Genomic DNA, 17,064 nt, shown 5'->3' with positions numbered 1-17,064 from the left:
GACTGCTGCACTGGGCAGCACAGCATGGGGAGGAGGTGACCAGCCCTCTGTGGAGAAAAAAGTAGTTCGGGACTATTTAGAAAAGCTGGACAAGCACAAGTCCATGGGGCCGGATGCGCTGCATCCGAGAGTGCTAAAGGAGTTGGTGGATGTGATTGCAGAGCCATTGGCCATTATCTTTGAAAACTCATGGTGATCGGGGGAAGTCCCGGACGACTGGAAAAAGGCTAATGTAGTGCCCATCTTTAAAAAAGGGAAGGAGGAGGATCCTGGGAACTACAGGCCAGTCAGCCTCACCTCAGTCCCTGGAAAAATCATGGAGCAGGTCCTCAAGGAACCAATTCTGAAGCACTTAGAGGAGAGGAAAGTGATCAGGAACAGTCAGCATGGATTCACTAAGGGCATGTCATGCCTGACTAATCTAATTGCCTTCTATAACGAGATAACTGGCTCTGTGGATGAGGGGAAAGTGGTGGACGTGTTGTTCCTTGACTTTCGCAAAGCTTTTGACACGGTCTCCCACAGCAAGTTAAAAAAGTATGGGCTGGATGAATGGACTATAAGGTGGATAGAAAGCCGGGTAGATTGTCAGGCTTAGTGATCAATGGCTCCATATCTAGTTGGCAGCCGGTATCAAGTGGAGTGCCCCAAGGGTCGGTCCTCGGGCCAGTTTTGTTCAATATCTTCATTAACGATCTGAACGATGGCGTGGATTGCACCCTCAGCAAGTTTGCAGATGACACTAAACTGGGAGGAGAGGTAGATACACTGGAGGGTAGGGATAGGATACAGAGGGACCTAGACAAATCAGAGGATTGGGCTAAAAGAAATCTGATGAGGTTCAACAAGGACAAGTGCAGAGTCCTGCACTTAGGACGGAAGAATCCCATGCACCGCTACAGAGGAGGGACTGAATGGTTAGGCAGCAGTTCTGCAGAAAAGGCCCGGGGGTTACAGTGGATGAGAAGCTGGATATGAGTCAACAGTGTGCCCTTGTTGCCAAGAAGGCTAATGGCATTTTGGGATGTAGGGGCATTGCCAGCAGATCGAGGGACGTGATTGTTCCCCTCTATTCAACATTGGTGAGGCCTCATCTGGAGTACTGTGTCCAGTTTTGGGCCCCACACTACAAGAAGGATGTGGAAAAATTGGAAAACGTCAAGCGGAGGGCAACAAAAATTATTAGGGGACTGGAACACATGACTTATGAGGAGAGGCTGAGGGAACTGGGATTGTTTAGTCTGCAGAAGAGAAGAATGAGGGGGGATTTGATAGCTGCTTACAACTACCTGAAAGGGGGTTCCAAAGAGGATGGATTGAGACTGTTCTCAGTGGTAGCTGATGACAGAACAAGGAGTAATGGTCTCAAGTTGCAGTGGGGGAGGTTTAGGTTGGATATTAGGAAAAACTTTTTCACTAGGAGGGTGGTGAAGCACTGGAATACGTTACCTAGGGAGGTGGTGGAATCTCCTTCCTTAGAGGTTTTTAAGGTCAGGCTTGACAAAGCTCTGGCTGGGATGATTTAGTTGGGGATTGGTCCTGCTTTGAGCAGAGGGTTGGACTAGATGACCTCCTGAGGTCCCTTCCAACCCTGACATTCTATTCTATGATTAGTAACAGTCTTTTCTTTTTTGAGTGCTTGCTCATGCCGATTCCATGTTTGGTGACTCACAAGCAGTATCCCCCTGGACGTGGGCTCAGAGTTCACAGATGTGTTGTTTGCAACACTGCTCTGCCAAAGCTGACATCGTCCTGAGCCTGCTGGGCGATGTCATAATGGGATGCAAAGGCACGGACTCAAGACCAAGTAGCGGCTCTGCAGATGTCTTGAATTGGTACCTGTGTGAGGAAGGCTGCTGATGAGGCTTGCGCTTTGGTGGAGTGAGCAGATACAATCGCTAGTGGTGACAAACTTGATGCAGGTGGTTATCTACAAGGAAATTCTCTGAGGAGATCGACAGACCTTTCATACTGTCTGCCACTGCGACAAAGAGCTGTGCCAACTTATGGAAGGGTCTAGTTCTTTCGATGTAGAAGACCAAGGCTCATCTAACATTCAGAGTATGCAACCTGCGCTCCTTGCTGGGTTTGTGAGGTTTCGGAAAGAACACCAGTAGAAACGTGTCCTGATGACCATGGAACTGTGAGACCACTTTTGGTAAAAAGGCTGGGTGGAGCAGCAGCTGGACTTTGAACCTGGGGGGGAGGAGGGTTCCAATATCAGCACTGGAGCAGGGCCTGGTGGTCCTTAAAGTCATCAGGTGGGCTGGCGCTGGATGGGCCCGTGACCGCCTCATCCGGGGAGTATGAGGACAACTGTATGGGCGGAGGGGGGCCTGTTCCTCCTCCTCTGCTGGGGAGGATGGGTTGGAGGTAGGCACAGCCTCTTGAGGGTCGGCCACCGGGTGCTCCTCTGGTGCCAGGTCTGGTGCCAGAGGCTGCTGTTCCATGGCGGTGGCCAACAAATGGACCGATGGGGGCATCGCCATGACTGAAACCCCCCAGACATTCCAACATTGCCACTGAGCAGGCCACTGCCCTGGCTGTCACTGTCCAGCTGCCACTGCTGTCAGCTCTGACGCCCAGTCCTGCTGCTGAGGCCAGGGTGACAGGCTGAAGCGGCCCTTGGTACCAGAGGAGCTCCCTTCCGGAGACGATGGAGGGGCTGGGTCTGCCTAGAGACCACTGATACCGGAGATCAGTTCCCCGGCCAAGAGGACCGGTGCTGACGGTATGGTGAGCAGGTGCAGTGCCAAGGAGATTGGAGGCAGGAAGGAGATTGTTTCTACAGTGTCGGTGACTGGGAATGACGCCGGGATGATGATCTTGGGGACGGTGACTGGCGTCAGTAATATGGGGACTGGCACCTCCCTCCCAGAGAGCCACACTGAGACCACGGTGACTGTGGAGCTGGCAACCGGTGGTAAGTCCTTGTCAATCTCAACATCGGCATTGGCGACTGGCGGTGGAGAGCGTGCCATTGTCTCAAGGGATTGGCGGTGCTCCACCGCTTCTTGAGGAGCCTTGTCAGCTGCTTTGCCCTCTTGGGGAGCCTTAGCCAAAGGCTGCAGCACTGGTGGCTCTGGTTGCGTGGGCGGAGGCCTGTGCTCCTTCAACGCCTGGGCCTTCGAAGGTCCAGTTCCGCTCACAGAAGTCGAAGCAGGACCTTTTGTCAGGCTGACGGCCCCGACCAGGGAGGGCTGCCTGCAGGGCTCCGGTGTAAGCAGGCGGCTCGGGGCTCACTTCTTGTTCACAGCCAACTGGCCCTTCTTCGTTGGTGCCGGGGAACCGTGCTTCTTGGCCCTTTTCTTCGGCACCAGCAACATGGAGCAGTGTCAAGAGGGCCCAGCTGGCGCACTTCGCGCTGATGCTGAGGTGCTGGAAGATTCATGCCAAGATGGCTTGGGAGCTGGGTGGACTCCAAAAGGAGGGCTCTAAGCCTGATGTCTCTCTCCTTCTGTGTGCAAGGCTCAAAGTTCTTATAAATATGGCACCGCTCTTTAACATGCGTTTCCCCCAAGCACTTGAGACAGCCACCATGGGGGTCGCTAATAGGCATAGGCCTGTTTTAGGAGTCGCAGTGTTTAGAGCCCGGAGACTAGGGCATGCCTCACCCGGGGCAAAGTCCCCGCTGGGACCTAGCTACTAACACTAACTACTACAATTAACAGGTATTTAACACTAAAGATAACTATACACAAAGCCAAAACGCATAAAGTCCAAAGGAAGTAACCACAAGTCCTTGACGAGCAAGGAAGGCACTCCGACTGACAACCATGGGCGGTAGGAAGGAACTGAGAGGGTGTAGGGCCAGCAGCACCTGATATACTGCACCTGATATACCATGAGCAAAGCACTCCAGAGGGCACCACATCCGACCCTACGGGTACCGCTAAGGCAACAATCTCAGACAGCCACGCACATGGGCGTGCGTACACCTAGAATGGAATCGACATGAGCAAGCTCTTGAAGAAGAACCAGAGATACTGGCGGAAAGGTGTATAGTAGTGACTCCATCCATGGAAGTAGGAAGGCATCAGAGAGGGAACCTCTGGTGAGCCTGCAGGTCGAGCAGAACTGGTGACACTTTCTGTTCTGCCTGGATGCCAACAGGTCCACCTAGGAAGTCCCCCACCTCTGGAAGATCACTGCCTGTCTCTGGGTGGAGTGACCACTCATAGCAAGATGAGAGAACCTCCTGAGGAGATCTGCCAGCACATTCCTGACACCCAGAAGGTGTGATGCCACGAGATGAATGGCATGCTGTACACAGAAATCCCATAACTGGAGAGCCTCTTGGCATAGAGCTGATGAGAGAGCTCCACCTTGCTTGTTGATATAGAACATTACACCAGTACTGTCCATCAGGATTTGAACCACTCTGCCCCTCAGGTAAGGAAGAAACACCTGGCAGGCCAAGCATATAGCCCTGAATTCCTTAACATTTATATGGAGGGCACGATCCTCCTGTGACCAAAGACCTTGTGTGCTGAGGTCATCGAGCTGGGTTCTCCACCCCAGATCCAAAGCACTGGAGACCAATGTTATCGATGGAGATTGGGCCACGAAGGGAATTCCTTCCAACATTGATCGGGGGACCATCCACCAGGTCAGGGATGACAGGATGTGCGATGGGACTGTGACCACTAGATCCAAATTATGTCTGCCAGGAGCATAAACCAACACCAGCCACGTCTGCAGGAGATTGAAGCATAGACGTGCATGCTGGACCACTTAAGTACATGCTGCCATATGGCCCAGAGCCTTGAGGCATACCTGAGCAGTCTTGAGCGGGTGGGCTCTTACATGTGTGATGAGGTCCAACATGCCTCTGAACAGGGACTCTAGCAGAAAGGCCCTGGCCTGAGTAGAATTGAGTGCTGCCCCTATAAACTCTATCTCCTGAACTGGGGTCAGGGTTGATTTCCGCTAGTTTATAAGTGGGCCCAGATCCTGACAGGTGGCCCGCACCAGACTGAGGCTGTGCTAAACCTGTGCTTGTGACCTGCCTCTGACAAGCCAGTCATCGAGGTATGTGTAGATCTATACCCCTTGACGTCTCGGGTAAGCGGCCACTACTACTATACACTTTGTGAAGACCCTCATAGCAGACAAAAGGTCGAAGAGAAGCACCATGAATTGTAAACGGCATCGGCCCACTATGAATCGGAGGAATCTCCTGTGTTCATGGAAAACAGAAATGTGGAAACAGGAAATGGATCAAAAGAGGGGATGATGGAGGCCAGGGAGACCATGCGAAACTTCAACTTCTTGAGATATTTGTTGAGGCGATGCAGGTCTAGGATGGGTCTAAAGCTGCCTTTGGCCTTTGGGATTAGGAAATACTGGGAATAAATTCCCTTTCCCCTCATATTTTGAGGAACTTCCTCTATGGCTCCTATCTGTAGGAGGGTTTCCACCTCCTGGACAAGGTGCTGCTCATGAGAAGGGTTCCTGAAAAGGGAGAGGGAGGAGGGACAGAGGAAAACTGCAGGGTGTAGCCAGCTGTAATGGTGTTGAGCACCCAACGGTCTGAGGTACCCTGAGCTCATGCAGTGAGGAAAGGAGACAAGCAGTTCAGAAACAGAAGGTGGGATGGATCCTAGGGCCAGACTGAAATACTGTCCTCAGGCGCACCCTCAAAATGCCTGCCATGGGCCACCTGAGTGTCGCACGGGCCCCAACTGGGCATCTGAGGAGGATGGGGTGGGACAACATTTAACACCTTTGTGTCTCTCCCTTCTCTTGTATGAGCTCTTCTGTGGCGGACCCGAGAATCTAGGCAGCGGAGGGGGCCGGAAATGTCGGCCTGCGGCATGTACAGTCCCAAGGAGCGAAGCATGATACAGGAATCTTTCAGTCCGTGCAGCCTGGTATCCATTTGCTCTGAAAACAAAGCCTTGCCCTCAAATGGAAGGTCCTGCATGGACTGCTGCACTTCTTGGGACAGCCATAAGTTGCGTCTCATGGATATAGCGAAGGCCATTGACCTGGCCACCGAATCAGCCACATCCAACGCCATCTGGAGAGAGGCTCTGGCTACTGTTCTACCCTCCTTCAGGATGGACGTGAACTCCTGTCCAAGTTCTTGTGGCAGGGAGTTTACTCAACGCATCCAAGATATTGAAATTATATCTCCCCAACAATGCTTGCTGGTTAGATATTCTAGGTTGGAGCCTGGCAGTAAAATAAATTTTTCTCCCAAACAGGTCCAGTTTTCTAGCGTCCTTGTTTTTAGGCATGACTTTTGCCTGTCCTGCTCATTTGCAGCAGATGCTACCAGAGATGCTGGAGGCGGGTGTGAATACAAGTATTCGTAGCACTTGTCAAGCTCATAAAATTTCTTTTCTGCCCTGTGACGGTGCTGCCTGTGGGAGCCAGCTGAGGTCACTCAATTAGGGTGAACTCCAAACAGAACGGGGCAGACAAACACCAAACACTAGTGGATATTCCAGTACTTAGATTTACCAAGCCAGCACAAAACAGCTTCTATAGTACCTCACTGGTTACTCAGAAGTCCAAATAATGCAGTTCACTTAAAGTACCCAGCCTCAGGCCTCCATCCAGACACACATGTCAAACATATGATGATAAATTCTGAAAATCTTATTTCATCGTATAAAAGAAAAGGTTCTCTTGACCCCAAAGGACCAAGCCCCATATCCAGGACAAATGGTAACTCAGATCTTACCCAAAATACACGCTTAAAGTCAATTCTTATTAACTAAACTAAAATTTATTAAAAAAGAAAAAAAGAGAATGTTGGTTAAAAGATCAAGATACATACAGATTTGAATTCAATTCTTGAGTTTCAGATACATAGCACATATGAGCTTATAGTTGCCAAAAGTCCTTTTAGAAATAGTCCATAGGTTATAGTCAAATGTCCATATTCAGGGTGACTCCAGTCAGTGACTGGGGATCTCAATCCTTATGGCTTAAGGTTCCCCCTCTTGAAACCCAAAGCAGATCTGAGATGAAGAAGGATCGTGTCCCAAGATTTTTATACATTTCCTGCAGCCTTTTGGCCTGAGAAAAGAATAGGCTTAACATTCCTTCTTCCAAACATCATGGCAATTAGCCCAGGATAATTTATCCATTAAACAGATCAGACACAGGTTATCACAACCTTCAAAGAGACACAGACAATACTATTATTTCACTCAAATATATGTTAATATTCCTTTTTTGATCTTTGAATCAAAACTATAGCAATAGACAAGACTTGTTTGTTTACATCACAAGACATGAGCAAACATCTCTTCTATCTCTAACAATAATACAGCATTGCATTTCAAAGCTCTATTCATTTACATATCTTCCTAACCAGTCTCTAAAGTTCGGCCATGGGTCAGGTCAGTCGGTGAGTTAATTAACTCTTTCTGGCCCTGTCATCTTTCAATGAGATATTATATTACACTCGTAACATCACATACCCTCTTAGACATTGGTGGCAAAGGGGACGGGGTCTGCCAAAGGGCCTTGACCACTTTCAGCACCCCTTCATGCACTGGCAGTGCAACCTTAGAGAGTGCTGCAGCCACCAGGATGTCAAAGAGGCTATGTGTTGGCTCTGTGAGCTTCTCCTGGTAGGCCGAAAGTCATCTGGTGGGAGAGACCTGCAACTGCTTCATCCGGGGATGAGGAGGATGAAGACAATACCAGGGAGGGGCTGTGGCACTTTCTACGGGGGAAGTCTCCCTTGAAACTGACACTTGCCCTTCAGTACCAGCATCAGAGACCAAGTCTGGCTTCTGCACCAGTGTAGGCGGTGCCGCAGACCGCTTGTTGGAAGTGGCTGCGGATGATTGGTGAGAGTATGGGCCTGGTATCACGGGGAGCTGCAGGTCCAGCTCTAAAGTCTGGTGCCCAGGCTGACCAATGCTTCTGAGGCTGTGAACTGAACTCCCCCTCTGACTCCAAAGAAGACTCCTCTCTCGGGGACCATGGCAGGGCAGTTGGTGCCTCCCTCAGTCAGCCCTGACAGGAGGCCGGAAAGCAGAGCTGCAAGGAAGGTGACTGGCAGCGTTCCGGAGAACGTACTGCTTAGGCAGGGACTGGAGTCGAGATGGTAGAGAGTGGCGCCGAGCTGGAGACCACGTCGAGGACCTTCGAGGGGTCGGCAATTGGTGCTGCAGCATCACAACTGTTGCCGAGAGGAGGGCAGCTGGTACCGGGAGGGTGGGGACTGACACTGCAAGGTCAGTGAGCCACAACATGAAGCGCGAGAGCGTGAACATAGAGCCAGAGACCCGGGCCACGGGATCGGAGACTGTGGTTGTGGTACAGGAAATCAGGGCCGTAATGTGAAGGACTGGTGCCGTGACTCTGGGACCAGCAACAACCGAGTGCCCATTGCGGTGGTCCCATGGAGAGCTTCCATTTGGAAGGAGAAGCCTTCGCGCACTCTGCCGCTGACTGGAGAGCCCGTTGCATAGGCGGTACTGGGAGGGCCATCAGGTCCCTGGCTGCCTGAAATGCCTCCATGTCGAAGGAACTGTTATATGTAGGGGTCCCCTACCGCTCCCAGGAGTCTGAGGTAGTTCTCTGGGTGGGCTCAGGGCCCTTGATGAAGAGGCTGCCCCTTGCCACTCCACCGAAGGCAGGTGGCCCAAGACGGGTCCTTTACCTGCCCTCCCTTTCCTGTCCTTGCTCAGCACCGGGGAACACTCCTGCTGTTTTTTGCACTTCTTTCTTGGCATCAGCGATGGCAAATGGTGCCAGGGTGAGCCCAGGGCCAGTGGAGCACTCCATACCAATGAGAACGTGCCCAGTGCAGAGTCAGAATGGGATGGTTCTGAGGCAGGTATCAGAGCAGCCTCCATCAGGAGGGCTTTCAAACAGATACCTTTGTCCTTTTGAGGACTGAATCAGAGTATGTTTAATATACTGTCATTTTGCTAATTAAATATCATTCCAAGTGCTCCCTGTCCTCTTTTGCTGTCAGCCTACATTACCTAGCTGCTGGATCAGACAAGATTTATAAGTTAAGTGTGGTTTACCTGTTAGATAGCACAGCTCAGGGATCAGGTGGACAATACGGGGTTCAACAGTGCTATTCTGCTTACTTTTCAATCGGCTAACCAGCACAGGCTGATTTAGGTCAGTCAGGACTATATCATACTGCTGTAAGGTGAAATATTATTGAGGTAAAAGTTAATCAGGAGATACTGCACCACATTCTAGATAATTAGTCAAATCTGCTCATAAGCTGCAAGTTTTCCACTGGCTGTGTTCTGGGCTGTACAATAAAGACCAAATTAATCTTGTCCACATATAGAGATACACGCACCCCCCCTCTCCGGAGGTACAAAGGAGAAGGAAAGCAGATTTTCCCAACCACATGGGATTCCTCTTGTGTAGAGGAAATCCTGTGTGGTAAAACTGGCATAGATACCTCTAAACCAGCCATTCCTTACTCTCCCGATGTATAGGACATACAGTGCAAGAGCCAAAGCAGGCAGTGGTTCAGCTATCCCCAGCTCAGGGGATGGATCCTCAGGAACCATAGCTAACTAGACATAATTCACAACAGAGACTGTTCTAAATTGCACCAGTTGCCAAAAACAGCCCCCAGGATTAGGGGGAAGGGCAGAGTGTGAGGTCCAGTACACTGAGAATCTAGACCTACGTTTTTATCCTGTGCTTCTAACATCACTCAAAACTACTTTCTGGAAAGATATTGGGCCTGACTCCACTGTTAATCGCGACCAAATAGGAATAGCTAATATTTTACACAGGTCTAAATACCTACACAAGGCACAAGGCAGTACAGAATCTTAAGTTTTCTTGTATGATATTTTCTGCTACGGTTTCCATGCTGCCGCCACTATCACCTCCTATATTCCTTTTCTGGTTTCCACATGTATTTAGAATAATCTTTTGCTTCCAGTGAAAGTGATTCCTGGCCAACCAAAAGGGATAAGAATGAAATATTGTCTTCTCTGCATATCAACATGCCAATCCCTACCTTTCTGTATTTTCTTGTACTTGTAAAGAACCAGTTCATATTATAAAGACAGAGGTTCTAATTCACCATCACCTCCAATACAACTCAGACACTAACAAAGGAGAAAATGGAATCAAAATGTATAAAGTGACTTTATACGTGTAGACATAAAGGGAGGTATCAGACTAGCTAGCTACTTTATATAGCTGCATGAATAATTACAATGAAAGGCCAGATTCTGTTATCAGTTATACCAGTACAAATCAGTGGAGTTACTGAATTTACTCTGGCACTAACAATAAGACCATTCAGGAAAAGTATAATTGAAGGTACAAGGCCAAATGCACCCAACAAGTGTGAACAGTTCCAATTTTATCTTTTGACCTAATTAAACCTTTAAATGAAAAGCAGCAATACTTTACCTCGATCTAATGTCTCAAAATGTGATTAGGATAGGATGCCTCCAATAAGACCAAACGTAAGCCTGCCCTTAAACAAACATATGAACAAGGGCAAAGATGGATGACATTCTAACTACTGTACAGTTGTGTTCCCAGCACTGGAACTAATGAAATATAACACCTTTTAATGTGTATTGTACATGCAGCATCTTAAGAGGATGAGCAGATTTTTTCCATATTAGCACATTTATGTGCTTTGAAGCATATTAAACACAAAAAGGGACTATTTCTAGTTTTATTGTACATTGGTAATATAGATTTTTAGATATTTAACTATTTTTAGATATTTAAAATTACTTTTACTAATAGAATACAATACAGTAGAGATGAGTGTGAAAATGCTTTTTGCCACACACTAAGTGTACTCATGATTTTATTAATGTTCATAAAGTGCTTCAAATATGTAAGTACCACGTAAGTGTGAAACATCATTATTCTTAGGAATTCACCGTAACTTATCTTTTACACATGTATGTTTATGGATGGAGCAATGTTTGCTCTTACTTGCCAAGAGCACTCTGTCCTGAGCATATTTTAAAGACAATGGAACAAGTTAAAGTTCTATTACTTTTCGTAAGAGGGTAAGCCAAATGCTCTAATATATAGAATGCTGTTAATATTTCACACCTATAAAGAACTATTTCATCTCCAAAACTCTTTACAAATAGTTCCTCATCCTAGAACATGGCAAAGTGTTCCCAGAGTCCATTAGTAAAAGTAATTTTAAACATCCGAATGTAATAGTATTGTATTTCCAATGTACATCATACTACTAAAAATGGTTCCTTTTTTGTGTTTTTTGTGTTTAATATAGAAAACCTTGGTCATACTTGCCACAATTACAGCGCCAGTACATTTAGAAGCGACCACACAAAATAATATAAAACATTTTTTTTGTTTGTAACAGCTTCCTAGTTTTTAACCTACCTGCTTATAATAATCAACGTAAGAGATTTCAGTGCCATCACGTTTTGGAAATGTGTCCGTTGGCTTCACGCACCAGTCAATATCATCAATACGGTAGGTTTTATTGTTATATCTATGAAAATGCAGAATAAGTGAGGGGATTTAATTGCTTGGCCTGTTTAAGTATGGTATAAATGACTGCAGCCATAAGTCTTCTTCAGTACAGAGACTTGTCCATTTGGAAATATGCGGGGGGGGGGAGGGAAGCTTAGAATGGCACAACAAATATTATCAGTACTACGCCTAACAGTTTTACATGATGTTGTCTTCTATATTTTCTCAGAGGATAAAACTTGCACCTTTAATGAATTTTCAGTAGTACAATAAAAACGTTAAAAAAAAATCTGATCAAATATTACTGCAAACCAGACTGATTAATTTACAAAAGACAGTTTTAACATAGATGTACCAGGAGAAACATATTTACTCTAAAAACTTAATTTTAACTACACTGAATTGTTTAAAAAAAAATCCAAGGCTCCAAACCAGCAAAGACACACGCATGCATTAATTTTATCTACTGCAAGTATTCCCACTGAGGCCACTGGAATTACTCACAGCACCCTAAACATAATGACATGCATACGTCTTTGCAGGATCAATGTGCAAGCTTTGAAGACATCAAATTCAAGGAGTACATATCCATCATTCCTTCCAGGCCAGAAGGAAGAGGTGCTGCAAGAGCAATCCAAACAGAGAGAAAACAGACTAAAATGGTGTGCTACCTAGCCCCAAGAGGGGTTGAACAGTGACCCAACATCAGACACCAGAAGGCTCTGTTTAAAAATCAGAATAAAAAAAGAAAGATAAGAGTCACACTGTGGTACATGTAGCAGGCAAAAGAAATCAAAGCCCTGCCCAAATCCAGGTTCTGCTGGGTGTTTTTTGGCTTCTCCTGCTCCAATCCCCACAGAACAGGAGGATCATGCAGGGGGAAGGTCAATAATGGCCAGCTCAATCTTCTATTCTAGAGACAGTAAAGTCACAGTGAGGGGAGAAAACTGATGGCCCACTGCCTCTCCAAGGAGCAGCAATTCTCTGATAGGGAGGCTCCCTCTTAAAGAGGCCTCCCATAGGAGTTTCTTTTTCTGGCAGAGACACCCAATGCACTCCTCTTCATGGGACACCCAGCTTTCTTTCATGCCCTCCTGCTTTTGCAGATCTTTCTACTGCAAGACACACCTATAATCTTTAATAGACAGCAATCTCCTGCCTCATGAACACTTAGTTTATGAATGACATAAGAAACCACTACAACTTTTAATATGGACTACCACTTTTAAAGTAGAAAGAAGTGCAAAAAGCCACTATGCACAAATAGTTCTAGTTGACAGGACACCTGAGTCAACAGCACAGCAAAATAAATAGTGATGGCTTTACCTTGTAAGCACAATAAGTCCTAGCAGCTCCTTTTCACATGTTTGTATGAAGCACACTCTGTCAATCCTGGTATACAGACTTGTCATGAATTCCAGAACAGTCTCACTGCGAAGGACTTTATGGCTCACATCAGCACTTAACATCACTCTGTTCTCGAACTGTGTAATGGAAACAGCAAATCCTGGCCAAAGAGTCAGTCTTACGGAATGCAAAGAAAAATATTTAAAATAACTATTTTTGAATTAACCCACATTTAACAATGTAGGTCCACTTCCACCATCTTGGCTGCCATGTGTTTAAAGTTAAGTTTTGCACATTTATTGCTACACAAACATGCAAGAAGTATAAACTCTCTCTCTTCTCGCACTGGTAATACAAAGAGTATCACCACTGGCTTGCCTAGCTCCTGCTGCTCTGCGTTACAGTGGAGATTCTGTACCCAAGTTCCTGCTGCAATTTGTATTAAAAATTCAGCACATCTTAAGAATGGCAGGGATGCTGTTCAAACGCAAAGCTCAGACATTAAAACTATTCTCCAGCAAGATATACTGGAAAGGGTTTACACAGTACCATAAACTGTTACCAGAAAATTCTAGAATTAAAGGGAGGAAAAAAACCCCAAACCTTACTTGTGCTGGGGAATTTCCACTGGATCTGAAGGACTGTAGAAGTTCCGTCCAACTTGGTACATGGACAGCTTTTTCCAAACCCTATGTATTAATGCATATTTTTCAACACATCACATAAGTATAATTCTTAGAACACACCGAAAATAGATGATGGTTTTAACTCATTATTAGAGCATTAAATTTTAAGTTAACCAAATTCACAACAGAAGCTGAACTCACAACGCAAGTCTCAAACCTAGCTATATTCTTGACTCCTGGGGGAACTCTGTACAAAAAAATTTAAAAATTCTGCTCACAATATTTTAAAATTCTGCAAAATTCTGCATATTTCATTTGTTAAACTAATGCAATATAAACATGCTGGATTCAATTATTTTGGAAATTTATTTAAATTACAATACAATGGATGGAGAATGGGAGTGGGGTGCATAGGAGGAAATCCCCAAACCCCCTTTGTCTAATAGTAATGTAGCTAGGTTTGAGCCTTTACTTCAAATTATTAATCGAACACAAATAGATGCAGCCATCTCACTAGGAGAGTGGTGAGACACTGGAATCAGTTACCTAGGGAGGTGGTGGAATCTCCTTCCTTAGAGGTTTTTAAGGCCTGGCTTGACAAAACCCTGGCTAGGATGATTTAGTTGGGGATTAGTCCTGCTTTGAGCAGGGGGTTGGACTAGATGTCCTCCTGAGGTCCCTTCCAACCCTGATATTCTATGATTCTATGATATGCTCACTGTTACATCATAGGCAAATGAAGAGCAAGTGAGGGTTGGAGAATCAAACTCATAATTTATATTGGCTACTGACCATCTCCAAAAAGATCAGTAGCAAAGAGTTCATGGAGCACATTTTGATAGGAAAATTTGTTCAGTCCAGAAATTTAGACCAGTTCTAATCACTAAAGCACCATAAGCATTTATAAGGCCACACTGTCCTTTACAACAAGGATCCTTTAGACTATTCTGGCAGTGTAAAGGAGCCTTAAAACTTTTACACCCGTTTTATACTCCTGGGGGAATTCACTAAGAACAATGGGTCCAATTCACTAAGCAGGCAGGCTGCTACATTCTGCTCTGCCTAAGGGGATAGAGCCTGCCCCTCCACGCCAAGTGTGCCACAATAGCAAGCAAGACTGACAGAATCTCTCTCTCTCACGCACACACGACTGTCCAGCCTCCCACCCCGGCAACCCCCCGGCAGTGAATTACATCTCTACTGGCTGCTCTGGGGGCCTGAACCAATATGTCAGCACTGCAAGGGAAGGGCACATGACAACTCTTGCGGCCCCCCTTTGCTTCTCTGTCAGAAGACATTTTTCTGCAGGGAAGCAAAGAAATATGCAGAGGTCATGAATTCTGTGCACGTGAAGTGGCACAGAATTCCCCCAGGAGTAATTCTTCAAACAAAGCTATCTTCTAGAAACTGCTCAGGGTTCAAGACAGTAAGTTGGACTTGAAAATTAAACTATATCTAGTAAATCTCACAATCTACTGTGCAAGAAAAAAATTAAAAAGAAAAAGACCACATCCAGATCAGTGACACACAGTCAAAAGGAAAAAAGGGGCAGTTCAAAAACCAATATCAGCTATAATACCTTAGTACAAACTGGAAATACTGCAAGAGTTCAGAACCACAGTAGCTAGTACTACCCCGTTCTATTGAAAGGTCTAAGGCACAATTGATAAGTGAAGTCAAAAAGTCTGTGTGCTGGCAATTTACAAACACTTTTGGTATGGGGGCAATGAGGCCACACAGCTGTGAGATTTTATTAAGACAGTTGAGTTATACCTGCATTATGGAATATAAGAAATGAATTCATTCCAATGGTTTTTATAAAAGAAAAAACATGTCCTTTAACAAATGCACACAATTCCATTAAGTCCATGTATTGAGCTATTAATATGTTAAGGAAGTGTAGAATCTCAAAAATTTGACCAACTTCAAAATTCAAATGGAAATCACTACTGCTGCCCAAAACTCTGGACATAAATAAAGCTTTAATAATAGGTAATACTACTAAATAATGACAGTATCACATTTATCGTAACACTTTCATCAGAAGGCTTCCAAAGCACTTTGTGAACTGTGCAGCATAAACAGGAATCACTGCATCCACTAATGAAATGCGGAACCCCACCCCCTCCACCACTTCCCGAAGTGGACCATGGCAGCTGTTTAATAGAGCACACCAACACTACACAATAGTTAGGCTGAGAAGAGAAGAAAGCTTCCTAACAGCACTATCAAACCCATAATACCTTTAATACCCAAAAAAGTACAAGTCTAATTTATTTATTAAGTAAAAATTTCACTTAATAGGAATAAGACATTCCAGACAATACATTCGAGGAAATAATTAATCTCATGGAATCAGATTAAATCATTCGGCCTTAAACATTTTGCCTTATAACACTAATCAGACATTTCTTTAATAATCTAGAAATATACTGCTTTGTATTCTATATCCCACTTCACGTCATAACTTCAGAGACAACAGTCCTTGAACATCTTAAAATAACTACTTCAAACATAATACCAACCTTTTTTCTAAGTATCAGGAGAGTAACAAAACAGAATCCCACAAAAATACATGAACCACAGAAATAAATCAAAGTATTTTGTGTGCAGTCAAAAACAATACAAATTGGTCTAATTGAGAAAACATAGAACATACCAGTTTCGCAATAATTTGTTTACACACTTAACACTGTTTCTTATCTTAAGAGCTCAAAGATGCATCCATCTGAAAGGCTTTCCCATTCTGCTCGGACGCACATGAAGGAGAATATTTTATTAGAAGAGTAATGCTACCACACGTCTCCTGCAACTGTTCTCTTTAATATTTAGGTTAAAAGATACTGCATGCCTGAGCACAGTATGGTCCTAATTCTGCTCCTAATGAAGTTAATGAGAATTCTGTCAAGAACTTAAATAAAAGTAAGAAGCCATTTTGTTCCCTAGTTAGCATTTGGAAAGGTAACAAAACTTTGACACCGGATGAAATTCATGGCTCTGGAGAGGACCTGCACAAAACTGTACGCATCATTTAAATACCACTTAAAACTTGGGTTAAAGACTTACAGACACGTAACGGTAAGTAGGAAATTGCGCAGGCCCACTCACAAGGGTGAATTTTATTCCAAAATAATTATCAGTTTTCTAAAGTGGGTAAGCTGCTCTTTTCTGACTTGACACTATGAATTATTACGTGTCAGTTTGAACTGGTAAAAAGCTGGGTTATGGATACATCTGAGTTCAGGTTTGGTTTAAAAGCAACTAAGTAATACAACTGTTCCTTTATTTCAGGAGATCTCAAACACCAAATTAGCATCCAAATTAGTGCCAACACTGCACTGCACAAAATTCGTATTTGCATACACATTTATGTGCTAGGTAAACCATAATTACTTAATTTGTATGTAAATATGGATGGGCACAATTTCTTCAGCTGTGTTTGAAAGTGTGGCCCTCTATGTCACAACCCATCAATACATTTTTTTAAAAACCAATATGGAAACTCTTAACCCAAGGTTTACTTAGAATTATGTAAAGAGCTTTGCCCTTATTGACTTCTATTGAGAATGATTTTCACACAAGTAAAAAGACAGCACAGGAAATCTGTATAATATGTTTAATAGTCAACAGTCAAAATTCACTACTGGCTGAAGTGAAGCAG

The 17,064-nt window shown here is 44.9% G+C and overlaps 1 protein-coding gene across 4 annotated transcripts in view; it reads right to left on the bottom strand.

Moving 5' to 3' along the window:
- Positions 1–17,064, bottom strand: part of PIWIL4 (piwi like RNA-mediated gene silencing 4) — a 68,028-nt gene that overhangs the window by 36,876 nt on the left and 14,088 nt on the right. For all 4 annotated transcript variants that reach the window (XM_084617775.1, XM_084617774.1, XM_084617777.1 and 1 more), the window contains exons 6-9: positions 13,386–13,466; positions 12,757–12,954; positions 11,338–11,449; positions 9,003–9,126 (exon numbers count right to left, since the gene is read on the bottom strand). In XM_084617775.1, coding sequence (XP_084473901.1) covers positions 9,003–9,126; positions 11,338–11,449; positions 12,757–12,954; positions 13,386–13,466 — 515 coding nt within the window. The remainder of the gene's footprint in view (positions 1–9,002; positions 9,127–11,337; positions 11,450–12,756; positions 12,955–13,385; positions 13,467–17,064) is intronic.

The sequence above is a fragment of the Lepidochelys olivacea genome, assembly GCF_965140295.1.
Source record: "Lepidochelys olivacea isolate rLepOli2 genome assembly, chromosome: 1".
Classification (NCBI taxonomy): Eukaryota; Metazoa; Chordata; order Testudines; family Cheloniidae; genus Lepidochelys; species Lepidochelys olivacea.
Note: the sequence above shows the minus strand (reverse complement) of the source record. Positions and strands in the feature narration are given on the sequence as shown.